Source organism: Sorex fumeus, unplaced genomic scaffold (genome assembly GCF_029834395.1).
Source record: "Sorex fumeus unplaced genomic scaffold, SorFum_2.1 ptg000051l, whole genome shotgun sequence".
Classification (NCBI taxonomy): Eukaryota; Metazoa; Chordata; class Mammalia; order Eulipotyphla; family Soricidae; genus Sorex; species Sorex fumeus.
The window spans coordinates 19,036,982-19,051,109 of NW_026606108.1; the positions used below are offsets into that span (position 1 = coordinate 19,036,982).

Genomic DNA, 14,128 nt, shown 5'->3' on the forward strand with positions numbered 1-14,128 from the left:
CCTATTGGCATGGCTTTCATGTTGTATAATGGTAATAAGGTTTAGCTACTTTCTTACATTCATTATCTAAAAGATAATAATCTTAGCAGACTGTATTTAAAAATACAAATTTATAGATCTCCTAGAAGGATATTTGTGACCCTTTGATACAAGGTTCTGTTTTTTATTTCAAAATAATACAGGTCTGGAAAGATTTCATTTAATCATTGGTTTGCAGATTAGATCATGAGCCGCTGAAATATCATGGTTTGAAAAAATGATTCCAGGTCATCTGCAGATTAAGAATGTGCATTATTCTAGATCATCACTAAAGATTTTTCTTTTCTAATACCTCTTCAGACTGATTGACTTGGGCATGCAATTAATAGATTTTGAGCAAAATTTCTTAAATTACATTTCAATAGTATATGGTCACTAGCATTTTCCGTGATCCAGACCTTAAAAAATACATTCACAGACCTTAATTCTCAAAGCACAATTTAGTAGTATTAATATGAAAACATCAGAATTGGGCTAATAATACGGGGTAAGACACTTGCCTTGCATATGACTGACCAGATTCAATTCTAGGCACCCCATATGGTCCCCTGATTCCCTCTAGGAGTAAGTAATCCTTGAGTGCAGAACCAGGAGTAAGCCTTGAGCATAGCTAGGTGTGGCCCAAAATAAAAAAATGACAACAAAAGAATCAGAATTGGAACCTTCCTCATTTTCTCTGTCCAGTCACATCTCTTAAGTTAATTGTGATTAGAGTGCCTGCCAACTTTGACTTTTGCTATTTGATTTAATCTTTAATTTCTGATGTTTATATGTTTTTTGTTTTTTCTTAGGATGACTGTCTTTTAAAGGTATGGTATAACGTAGAAAACTGGCGGACAGCTGTTACCTCTCCAGATAGAAGTTCGGAAATACAGTCTCAAGGAGAAATTGACTTTTCTTTCGTGTATTTGGCCCATCCTCGAGCTGTAAATGGGTTTTCCTGGCGTAAAACAAGCAAATACATGCCAAGGTTAGTGAATTAGTTATTTTCTCTTTAAAGAAAATATTTATTGTGACTTTGATTGTTCTTTTGAGAAAAACTGTAGGAATTGGAGCTGTCAAGAGTCAAATATGAATAGTTTCTGGCATGCAAATATCTAGGCAAGGATCAGCTATAATTGGTACTAAAGAGGAGAGTCACCTGAAAGGATATTATCAGATGAGAATTATAAACCTTCTAGTATCCTTAGTTTAGCTAGTTCTTTCCTTTGTTAATCATTGTTGATATTGCCATTTTCATGGACTCTTAACTCATGTGCCAGAGGGTATGTTGCTTGTTTTTCAAAGCAAGCAAACAGAAAACAAGTTTAGTGAGATGATATACCATGAGACCATAAATGTTTATTTTATTAAACCAGTTTTTTTTTTCTTTTTGGGTTATACCTGGCAATGCACAGGGATTACTCCTGGCTCATGCACTCATGAATCACTCCTGGCGGTGCTTGGGGAATCATATGGGATGCTGGGAATCGAACCCAGGTCGGCCCTGTGCAAGGCAAAAGCCCTACCTGCTGTACTATTGCTCCAGCCCCCACCACCAGTTTTTTTTTTAATTAAAAAAATTTTTTTTAATTGAATCACCGGGAGATACAGTTTCAAAGTTGTTCATGTTTGATTTTCAGTCACACAATCTTCTAGCACCCATCACTTTACCAGTGTACATTTCTTTCCCACTACCCATGTCCCCAGTTACCCTTGGGTCCTCTCATCCTCCACCAGACCCGCTCCCCCAGCCTACCTCTATGGCAGGCACTTTTCTTTTCTCATTCCCCCCATCCCCTTTTAGGCATTGTGGTTTAAAATACTGTTACTGAAGAAGATGATGTATATTACTTTTACCGCCTTTCAGCATCCAGTTCTTGTTCAGAGCAATTATTTCCAACTGCCTTCTCTGTCCTAACTGCACTCCCCTCTCCTTTGCTTCTTTGGCAAGCTTCCTACCATGCGCCAGCCATCCCCCATTTTTTTTTTTTAAATAATTTAGGAGTACTGCTATTTGTTTAGCCATCGATTAAGCTGATTTAATTGGGCATGAACTCCACATTACTTTTTTATTTTATTGTATCACCGTGAGATAGAGTTATGAAGCTTTCATGTTTGAGATTCAGCCATACAACGATGGAACACCCATCTCTCCACCAGTGCACATTTTCCACCACCAGTGTCCCAAGTATCACCCCTCACACACACACATACACATCACAGTCTTCACCCTGCCTCTTATGGCAGACAATTTCCCCAATGCTCTCTCTCCAATTTTAGGCATTATGCTCTGCTCAAATTTTCCCACCACCATTCAAGCCTACCTGCCAGGGGCAGATGCTAGACAATTCATTTTCCATAGCTCATTTCAAAATATCATGAGGGCTTGCGCAGCTGTGATTGTAAATATAAATTTCTAGATTGTAAATGGTTGGGTTTCAGAGACATATCTATATGACACTGATCCATTTTTGGATTCAGTTGGGTGTCTCAGGGCTGTTGATGCACCAAGATGGCATTCAGAGGAAAATTGTGGGCATGACAGCCAGTCTTCTGGGCGGGTGGGACAGCATGGGTCCTCTGCCATCACGCAGCCTGGAAATTTCGTCCTGAACCACATACCTGGGCTTTGCTTGAGGAAGCTCTTGGTCACCAGGATTCCATTTGGAGTAGGCGGGGAGACTGCATCTGCTCCATCTGGGGTGCCCCAGTCATATTGGCTCGGTATGGGGTCTATAGAGATCTCCAGCACTGTGGTGTCTTCCGGGACTTGATGCTGTGTCTCTGGGCCAGGGCTGCTGGTGTGCTAAGATGGTGCTCAAAGGCTAATTGTGGACATGACAGCCAGACTTCTGGGTGGGCGGGGACCCGGGGAGGGACAGCCCAGGTCCTCTGCCGCCATGTGACCTGGAGATTTAGTCTTGTAACCCACGTATCTGGACCTTGCTTGTTGGAGCTCTTGGCCACCGGGATTCCATCTGGAGTAGGCGGGGAGACTGCACCTGCTCCATCTGGGGTGCCCCAGTGATACTGACTTGGTAAGGGGCCCAGAGAGATCTCCAGCACTCCGGTGTCTTCCGGGACTTGCCTCTGTGTCTCTGGGCCAGGGCTGTTGGTGCACTAAGATCCACGTTACAAAATTTTCATCAGGTTATATCTTGGTGAGGTCCATCCTGAGACAGTGGAGTCAGGCTTGGGGTATGGCGGCAGTTTTGGATTGTGGAAGCAAGTGTCTGCCGAGGGCTCTGCTTGGGCGGGCACAGGCCAACCCACCCCCTCCAATTTACTCTGGTCTGTTCAGCCGTGTATGGGTCCGAGCTTAACTGCAGCTTTTGATCTCTTTCGAGATTCATTTAGGAGTCTCTAAGGCAAGGCCGATAGTAGAGCTTACAGGGTGGTACTGGAGTTGGTCCGTGGGGGTTACTGCCAGTGCTTTCATGTGTATTGGGAAGTGGGGGAGGTAACCTATCCCAACTCTGAGTGAGCTTAGATAGCTGAACCAGAGGTGGTTAGTTTGTGGGTGTGTCTCCCACATACCTAACTTTTGGCCGTTAAATTTCTTGGTAAACTTGGTCCCATGTTGTTGGGGCCAAAGACAGCAGCAATTTTGGGGTATCAGGAAGCCTGAAGGCAACATCAGGCTGATGATGCACTCACCCCGCAGGTACAGGTTGACCTATTGGTGGCACCATATTCCCTTCCCCTATTGTTTCTGTTGTCTTTGAACTATTCTCATACAGTTTTGGGTTTTTTTTTTGGTGGTGGGGGTGTTGTTTTTTGTTTTCTGTACTTAAACATCATGGTTTACAGTTCATGTTGATTTATTATAGGCATTCAGTATTCCAGTACCAATCACATGACTGTTGCTACCTTCCCTTCCACCATTATCTTTATTTCCCCAACGTAGCAGTCCCAAAATAATGTATTTTATATTGCTTTTTTAACCACTAAATGGCTAACTGAATAATGAAAAAGTACTTAAATGAAAGATAATTTGTGAAAGTTGTTGTATCTCACCATGGGGAAATTAAGTCCTTGTCTGAGGTTTAACTAAGCTGATGTTGCTATTGAGCCTTCTGTGTTAATGTTTTTGTTAGTTGAGCTGAGTTGACTTCTACAGTACATTTCCTTCCAATCTGGTGTGCTCCTATTGCGATGTTAATATTGTAGAGTTTGGATATTTCACCCAAGAAAACCCATATTTAACTGGGCAGCGAGCTTACATGGTGGTGGTGGTAGAATGTGGGTGTGAGTGCCAGGGCTTCAGAAATACAGGAACACAAAGGAAGGTAGTTCACCCACCCCAACTTGAAAAAGGCCTGGAGTTTTTCAGAAAAAAAAAAAAAACTGGGTGTACCTGGAATTTTTAGCAGTTTAGCATCTCTGTAGACCTGTTGTGAGGTGATGACGTCCAGTCATAGATGTGGCGGTAACTATTGGGGTATGAGTGTGGCTGCCAGGGTTTTGGTAGGGTGAGAACTTGGTCTACCCCTTTCCAGGATTGTCACACAGGTTATATCTGGGAAATTTTTGTGGTTCTCATAGTATGTTTTTTTTACAACCTGAAAATGAGTGCAGTCAACATGTTTAACAGTGAAAGCTACAGAGTTTTTTCCTTTAACTTAAATACTTGATAGAAAACTTACACTGTTCTCTTTAATCATATAATATGTTTCACTGTCGACTACAGGATATTCTACTATGGTGACTTTTTTCCCCCTTTCAATTTTCTGAGTTAACCAATAGTTCCCTACTTGACACTTGCAAAGTTTATTAATGTCTATATAATTGATTATTCTTTTATTTTGAGGCATGTAAAACAGTTCACTGAAGTTAAGACTTGATTAAGGAAGGAGATGTGGATAGTATTTATTTTACAACTTTTCTGTTCTTGTACAACTTTTGCCATATGCTACGCAAAGAGGTTTTGTATAAATATACTAAATACTGATAAAGGGGAAGAAAAGACAGAATAACTGGGCTGGCGGGGTAGGGTGCTTTCCTTGCCCGCTGCCAGCCTAGATCGAAATCCCCAGTATCCCAGATTTCTTCCCACATTTCACCCACTCTCTAGGTTATCCCCTTCAGCTCTCTTGAAAGTTTGGTGCCTTCCCAGGCCACACTTACTTTACCTGTCCTCCTCCTGTGCTAGCCTTACCCTCTTGTTCTCTTTCCACATACTTTACTGTAGTTTCTTAGTGATAGTATGTCTGTACCTTTTCAGGAAGTAAAAATTCAATTAAAATCATCCATTTAATAAGTCTTTTTATTGAAAGATTTTTTTGCTTACTAATTGAGGTTTTATGGCATAATGTCTTTGTTGTTTAGATAGAAGAATCTTGAATTCCTAAAACAGGAAATTATAGGTATTTTTAAAACTATTAAATTGTAGGTAGGGAGATATATTAGTAGTTATTTGCTGTATGGTCATATACATGTTAAATTGCCATAGTATTGCTGTGTTGAATAACTGTTTATTGTTTTCTTTATGTACATGCAAATAATTATAGGAACGTTATAAATATGATACAGTGTGAAACTTAATTTTTTGCCTGTAAAATCTTTCTTAGGGCATCTGTATGTAATGTATTGTTGACTTGCTGCAAAGATAATGTATGTCGTCTTTGGGTAGAGACATTTTTACCAAATGATTCTCTACTATATGGAGGTGACTGCAATCATTGGACTGAACCAGTGACTTTTACAAATAACTTCAAGAGAAATGCTTCTAGTAAAGAACGAGTTCAAAATGCTTTGGATGTAAGTGTTTTGATAGATTTCAGTTCCTATGAGTTTTAAAATCATTTACACAATGTATTTTTTTATAATGCACAGATAACATTTACAGTCATGGATACTATGAAAAAATGCATATCTTTATAATACATGTCCATAAAGAAATATTTCTAAGCTTTTTTGGATTAAAAATTATTCTAATACATTATTCTTATGCACAAAATCCTATAATTGTGAAGTCTCTTGGGTTAGCTAATAATAATAACAGGATGATTACACTTTTTCTTTTTCACTTTTTTGTTGTTTGTCTTTTTAGCTGCGGAAGGTCATCACACCCAGCAATGCGCAGGGGTTACTCCTGACTCTGCATTCAGCAATCACTTGGGGACCTTGGGTGGGCGGCAGTTTGGGATGCTGGGGAAGGCAGGAACCTTCCCACCTATACTGTAGCTCCTGTCCTGGACGATTACACTTTATTTACATAGATTAAAATCTGAGAATGCAAATACTTGGCTCTTAAAATATTTTTTCTTTTCCAGCTTTGGGTATTTTTGTTCCATTGTAGTTAAAGGAAGTTAAAGTAGTTTATTAAACTGTTTGTTTGTTTGTTTGTTTGTTTTGAATTGGGGCCACAACTGGTGGTACTCAGGGATCACTCCAAATGGGACTTGGGGGATCATATGGGGTGCTGGGGATTGAACCTGGATCAGTCACATGCCAGGCAATTGCCCTATCTATGGTACTATCTCTCTGGCCCCTAAATTCTGTGCTGCTCTTAATATCTTTAGATTACTACAGAACTTGGGGAATATTTGACTACTTATTATTGAAACTTAGTTCATTTTTGGTGTTTAGAACAGTATAAAATAATTTAGTAGTACAGGGTTTTCCTTTTTTTTTTTTAAGTTATCTGAAAGTTAGCTGAAAATTCTTTATTCTTAAAATCTTTAATTGTAGAACAGTCATTTTCAGTTTGGATGTTTTAATATATAGCTCAGTATAGCTATTATTGCATGGAGACTCATGGTCTTTTTTTGGGGGGGGGGGGTCACACTTGGCAGTGCACAGGGGTTACTCCTGGCTCTTCACTCAGGAATTACCCCTGGCGGTGCTCAGGGGACCATATGGGTTGCTGTGAATTGAACCCGGGTTGGCCACATGCAAGGCAAATGCCCTGCCCGCTCTGCTATTGCTCCAATCCCTCATGATCTTAATAGACTGAAGAACTGGTAGAATAGTTATTTGTAATAATGACTGAAATAAGTCTGTTACTGGGAAACTGAAGATGCTTGTTCTTTTAAGTGATCTTGGGTTCTGTACAAACTTTCATCATATCAAAGATGAGAATGATATTTTCAGTCTGAATTATGGGTGAAATTATCTCTGAAAATGCTTAGTGAATTGTAAAAAATTCATAATGTACGGTAGTATTTTATTCAGTGATATACGATTGTAGGGAGCAACCGCTAAATAGACTTGTTGTGAATTTTTTAGTTTAGGAAATCCTCAGAAAATAAACCTATAAAATTGCAAGGCTTGATATGTTATCATTTAGAAGAAGAGTTGAACAGTTTTATGTTCTAAAATTCTTTTTTAGGTTTAAAATTTGCCATAAAAAAAAAACTGAAAAATTTACTTAGACATTTTTAATCTTAAATAACATATAATGTCGTAAAATAATGAAATCCATATATTTGCTTATGACAATATGTGCATTGATGTTACTTTGTTTTTACTTAGATAAATCTGAGACATTTTCGTAGAGGTCGGAGGAGGTCACATGCACTAGTAGCACATACTGGGTATCTTCCACATCAGCAGGATCCTCATCTTGTCCACAGGAACACCCCACTGCATGCCAATGCTCTTTGCCACTTTCATATTGCTGCCAGCATTAACCCGGCCACAGGTAATACAGATATTAAAAAATGTTTTTGGCATTGAATCAGTTGATTTTTATATCAAGTAAGTTACATTTTTAGTTTTTGGCTTACATGAAAACTGAAGGTAACTTTCTTAGCTAATCTTACCTTGAAGCTAGCTGACTGCTTACACAGGAAAAAAGATTTTGTTTGCCTTTTAAAGATATGATTTTGTTTGTGGTTTGAGATCTTGATAAGTCAGAGTTCTTATTCATTAATATAAAAATGAGATTTGAGCTAGAACCTAAGACAGCACCATTTAGTAGTATTTTGAGTAAAGTATGACTGAATCCAGAGTCTGTTTCTCATACACCTTCTCTAGTAGAGCTGTATTCTTGCCTTTTTGTTATTTTAATGGAAGTAACATTGGTTAATGTAGGTTTAAATGATTATGATTCTAATTAGATATCTAACTGTACTTCATTCAGATCCCAACAGAAGTTTAGATTCCACCCACCACCATATAATTGATCCCCTTTGTTTCATTTGCTTACCTCTCTCATTTCTTTTTCTCTCTGGTGACCATCATTTTGTTGTTATAACCAAAAAGTTTTTAATTTAAATAATTGGGGGCACCCTTAGTAGAACCGGCAGGCCATGTATGTCATCCTGAGGACCTTGTGTGTGCTAAGCATGTGCTCTACCTCTTGAACCTACCCTTTTGTTTCATTTGTTCTTTTGCTTTGTTTTTTTGTATCTTAAGTGTTTGCCTTTGATTATTCTATAGTTCAAATATAATTCATTCGAACCTACATTAACCAGTATTACTTCCATTAAAAAAACAAAATGGTAGGGTTATAGCTCTGGTAGATAAGATGTCTGAGAATCAGACTCTGGATTCAGCCGTACTTTACCCCTCAAAATAGTACTAAATGGTGCATAAATTAAGTGCATGGGATTCAGTTTTGGGTTGAAGATTACTTTGAACATATTCTGAAAGTTTACTTGTTTTGTTTTGTGGCTACACCTGGCTGTGCTTGGGGGCTACTTTGGCTCTGTGCTTGGGGAAGGTCATTCCCAGTGTTACACAGGGTACCATGCAGTTTTGATCTATATGAAGAGCGTGTGCTCCAGCCCACTGAGTTATCACTCCAAGTCTGCCCCCCACCTTTTTGAAGGGCCATACTCTGTGTGCTCAGTGGTATTGGAGATCAATTATGGTTCTATGACTAAAGCACTCAGACTGCTGAGTTATCTCTCTAGCTGTAGAGGTTTAAATATTTGCTCTCCCTGCATCTTGTCCCATTTTTTGAAAACTGTTTTTCTTTTTCTTATCCTTTTTGGTTTTTGGACCAATTGAGTTGTGATTGGCCTGGTTCTAAGCTTAGGGTCACTTCTGCCAGGGCTTAGAGAACAATATGGAATGTCAGGGATTAAGCCAGGGTCAGCAGCATCCAAAGCAAGCATCCTGCCCACTATACTATCTCTCCGGAGCTTTCTCCCATTTTAATACTTTTGATAATTCATTTTACATATTTATCTCATTATTGTAGTTTTAATTATCATGGAAGAGTATTAGTTTTGTCTTTTAATCTGTGCTTCATTTATAATTAATTGCTGTACTGCCTTCATTGCATACGTACCTTTTTCAGTGGGGTTTATTTTTTTAAAATGATTTATTTCATTAAAAAATTTTTTTATTGGTTGAGGTTCTATGACTTACAATACTGTTGATGATGGTTTCTCATGCACATAATTCCAACACCATTCTCATTATCAGTGTACCAACCTTCTTTTCCCAAGAACTGGACCCAACATTACTTATGTTTTGTTGATCTTCCTTCCTTCCTTCCTTCCTTCCTTCCTTCCTTCCTTCCTTCCTTCCTTCTTTCTTTTCTTCTTTCGTTCTTTCTTTTCTTTCTTTCTAATGATTTATTTATTTAATTTGGCTTTTTTGGTCACACCCAGTGATGCTCAGAATTTACTCCTAGCTCTGCTCTCAGGAATTACTCCTGGCAGTGCTCAGGGGACCATATGGGATGCTGGGGATTGAACTTGGGTTGGTCACTTGCAAGGCAAACACCCTCCCTACTGGACTATTGCTTAGGCCCTACCGTTTCTTTTTAGTTTAAAGAAGTTAACTTAATGTTTCTTGCAAGGAGACTTCAGGGGTGACAGTGCCTTTTGTGTAATCTCTCCTTCAATTCTGGAGTTAACTTTACTGGATATAGAATTCTTGGTCAGAAATTTTTTCCTTTTATCACTTTGAGCGTGCCTTGCGTTCTTTTGTGATATTTGTGTTAAGTCTGCTTTTTGGCCTTATGGGATTTTCCTCTATGTGACTCACTGGTTTTATGTTGATGCTTTTAAAATTCTCTCTATATCTTTAACTTTTTCTGTTTTAGTTCTGTGTATCTTGTTTTGGATGTTTTGGGGTTCATCTTATTTGGACCTCTAGGCTTCCTGTCTGGATGTCTCTTTCTTTTCTAAATTGGAGACATTTTGACCATTTTTTTCCCTTCAGACAGTTTTCTGACCTGTTTCTCTCTTCTGTTTCTGGGCCCTCTCCAGTGTGAATAGCATTCCTCTTGCTGTTGTCTGTAAAGATATCTTAAATCTTTTAAATTCTTTTTTCAGTATGGTGGTCTGTTGCTTTACCTTCAACTTAGTATCTCCTCCTCTCTTTCATTCAGTTTGCCATGGGACCTTTCTATATTTTTCAGTTCTGTCATCTACCTCATATCTGTTACCTTTGTTTTATTTTTGTCATTCTTTTCCCAAGTTTGGTGAACATTTTTATAACCACTACTTTGAGGTCTTTATCGGGTAATTTGCTTACTTCTGTTACTCTGGAAGTTTATCTTATTCTTTGATCCAGGGACCTTTCTTTTGCTTCCTCATTCTGTATGATTCTTTCAGTTTGTATCTTTGTATCAGGCAACTCTATTCCCTCTGCTAGTCATGTACAGTAATTTTTAAATAACTTTTTGATAAGTAAATGACAATTTGAGACTGAAGAAAACTTTAATTTTTACTTAAATGTAAAAAACTGAGCTAATCCTAAATTGTAACATAGCATTTCCTTATCTTTCAATAAGGAAAACTAAAACTTTTCTTTTGAATGTAGATTCCTAAGAAGAGGCCTGCATGTAGAGTAACTCAAAGCAATATAATGTTAGCAAATAGATTGGACTCTGGAGAATTTATTCCCTTAAATTGGGTTTATTGGAATGAACTTTCTTGTTACTCTATTTCTTCCTCAAAATTAGCTCTTAGATGTGGCTTTACTTCTTTGTCCAACAGTAGAAAAGGGTACTAGTGGAATTAATTAGAATTTGTTCTCTTTTTTTCCCCCACACTTTATTTAAATACTGTGATTTGCAAAGTTTTTTATGATGATTTTTATGGCATTCAGTAGTCCAACAACAGTCCCACCACCACTGTCACCTTTCCTTCACCACTGTCTACAATTTATCAATCCACCCTTCAATCCTGCCCCTGTAGCAGGTCCACAATAAATTTATTTTATATTATTTAATGGGCTGGAGCGATAGCACAGCAGGTAGGGCGTTTGCCTTGAATGCGGCCAAGCTGGGTTCGATTCCTCCACCCCTCTCAGAGCCCAGCAAGCTACCAAGAATATCCTGCCCACATGACAAAGCCTGGCCAGCTACCTGTGATGTATTCGATATGCCAAAAAGAGTAACAACAGGTCTCACAATAGAGACGTTACTGATGCTCCTCAAGCAAATCCATGAACAATGGGAGGATAGTGCTACAGTGCTATTTATTGAATAATACAATTAATTTTATATTGCTTGTAACCAATAAATTGCTAACAGAATGATTTAAAAAAATATGCCCTTAGAAGAAAATTAATGAAAATATTTGTATCTCATCATGGAGATAGCATCTCATGGGGAGGGGTTATTACTAATATGTTATTGCAAGTTAAGCATTCTGTGTTAATGTTTTTGCTAGTTGAGATTGGTGGGCTTCCTGTGTTATATCTCATCCAACCTGGTGTGCAACTACTGGATTTTAAGTGTTGTAGAGTTTGGAGATGTCTTTCTATCACTTGATCACTTGACATCCCGTTACTCATCAATTTGCTTGAGCAGGTGCCAGTAACGTCTCCATTCGTCCCTATCGCGTGCTAGTGTAGCCCAATGGTGTCTGCTCTCTTCAGGAACATGAAGAGCCTCAATCCGATCATTCAGGGTCTTGATGAAGAAGTCTGACCATCTCGTAGGTGGGCGGCCACGCGGCCTTTTGATGTCACGTAGAATCCAGTTGGTAATGGCTCTAGTCCAGCAGTAGTCTCTAAATCGCATTACGTGTGTGGCCCATCTGATTTTCGACGCCTTGGCAAATGAGACAGCATCCCTGATTCTTGACCACCAATGGAGGTCGGAATTCTGGATTCCTTCTCTCACTTGAGTGAAATGTGATATTCCAAGCATAGCTCTTTCGATCCTCATTGGGATACTCGAAAAGTGTTCTTGTCCTATTTTTGTAGGACCCAAGTCTCTGAGGCGTATGTTAGTGCAGGAATAACAGTGGAGTTGAAGAGATGTGTCCAGAGCTGGAGGTTCTTCGTCCTCATAACAACTTCTTGGACGCTCTTGAAGGCGTTGCATGCTGTTCTCTTCCTCCTGCGCAGCTCAGGTGCCAGGTTGTTCATCATGTTGAGTTCTCAACCTAGGTACACATAACTGCTGCATTCAGAGATGTTTGTTCCATTGAGAGTGAATAGAACTTTAGGAATGAATCCGTTTTCTCATGAACATTGTCTTTGTGAGATTCAGCTGCAGTCCGATCTTTCCACACTCATGGTCAAAATCGGTCAGCATTTGTGCTGCTTGGCTAATGTTTGGTGTTATTAGAACGATGTCATCAGCTAAGCCGAGGTGGTGTGGTTCCCAACCGTCTTTGTTCATTGCCATTCCTTCCCATTCCAGTTCTCGAGGGTGGCACTAAAGAGTTTTGGTGAAATGGTATCACCCTGCTGAACTCCTCTCTTGACATGGATGATCATTTCCTTGTAGAATGGTGAGATCCTGATAGTGAATCCGTAATAACAGCTCATGGAGGATCCTGATGTATTGCATTTGAACGCCCTGTTTGGCTAGGGCTTTGATGACCGCTTCAGTCTCAAGAGAATCAAAGGCCTTCTTTAAATTGATGAACATTAGACAGAGTAGCATCTTGAACTCCCAAGAAACCTCAGAGAGCTTGGTTACGGTGTGGATATGATCAATCATGCTGAATCCTTTTCAGAACCCGGCTTGCTTGCATGGTTGTCCTTCCTCTAGTGTTCTGCCAATCCTATTCAGGATGACTCGAGTGAACAGCTTGTAGACGACGGATAACAGGCAGATTGGGCGATAGTTGCCAATATTGTGGATGTCTCCCTTCTTGTACAATAGAACGGTCCTGCTGGCTTTCCATTTGGACAGAACCTTGCGTCGGTGGTGTCGGTGTCCTTGTCAACATGAACTTGGCCTTGAGCATTGAATCCTTCGAATGCCTAACAACGTGAATCAGACGATTACACTTGAATAGATGTGACTCACTGCTGGCAGTTTCTATCTTCATTGTCTACTCACCAACATCCAATTATGATGAAGAAGAAATTGAGAAATTCTACATGGATCTGGAGAAGTTCTATAAAGAAGACCACACTTTCTACAAGATCATTGTTGGTGATTTTAATGCCAAGATAGGACCGAGGAGATCAGCGGAAGAACTCCACATCGGGACTCATGGACTAGTATGGAACGAACAGGGTGAGAGACTGTCTGAGTTCATCATGCCGACCAAGACCCTCCATGGTAACTCACAGTTCCAGAAGGCTGAATCTAAACGTTGGACATGGGAGTCTCCTGGTGGACAGTTGCACAACGAAATTGACCACATCATATTCAAACAAGTTTTACCTGACCAATGTCGCTGTTGTCCCAATATTCCAAACGGGATCCGACCACCGTCTCCTTCATGCAAAATTCTACTTCACGGAGCGGGGAGAAAGGGCTGCAAAGTTTAAGAAGAGAACTCCCAGAACGACCACCAACTGGGAGCTCTTTGGCACTATTGCAGCAACATGGGAAGATGTCATCATTGACGACATTGACAAAGAATACGATCGTCTGGTTCAGCACCTCCATGATTGTGCAAGGAACACTGAGAGAGAGAAAGCCACAAAAAGACGCCTGTCTTCAGAAACTCTCAAACTCAGTCGCCAATGTGGCTTGGCATGAGCCACAGGCAACCACAAGCTAATGTCCGAGCTCACAAAGCAGTGCAGAGAAGTGGTAAAGGAAGACCTCAAAGAGAGAAGAGCAGCAGTGCTGGCCAATGCGGCAGAAGCCGGGAAAATCATTCGCAATGCCCACCTGTTCTTCGCCAACTACAAGATCAAGATGACTCCCCTCCAAAGTCCTGATGGATGTATCACATCTTCCAGAAGGGCAATGGAGAAGATTGTCCATGACTTCCTCTCGGATCTA

At 39.7% G+C, this 14,128-nt stretch overlaps 1 protein-coding gene across 4 annotated transcripts in view; it reads left to right on the forward strand.

Annotated features, from left to right (window-relative positions):
* The window catches only part of DMXL1 (Dmx like 1), a 148,239-nt gene that overhangs the window by 25,477 nt on the left and 108,634 nt on the right, over nucleotides 1-14,128 (forward strand). For all 4 annotated transcript variants that reach the window (XR_008793898.1, XM_056124859.1, XM_056124860.1 and 1 more), the window contains exons 7-9: nucleotides 831-1,009; nucleotides 5,592-5,781; nucleotides 7,498-7,666. Coding sequence is in view for 3 of the 4 variants with exons in the window: in XM_056124859.1 (XP_055980834.1) it covers nucleotides 831-1,009; nucleotides 5,592-5,781; nucleotides 7,498-7,666 (538 nt within the window). In the remaining variant the exon portion in view is untranslated. The remainder of the gene's footprint in view (nucleotides 1-830; nucleotides 1,010-5,591; nucleotides 5,782-7,497; nucleotides 7,667-14,128) is intronic.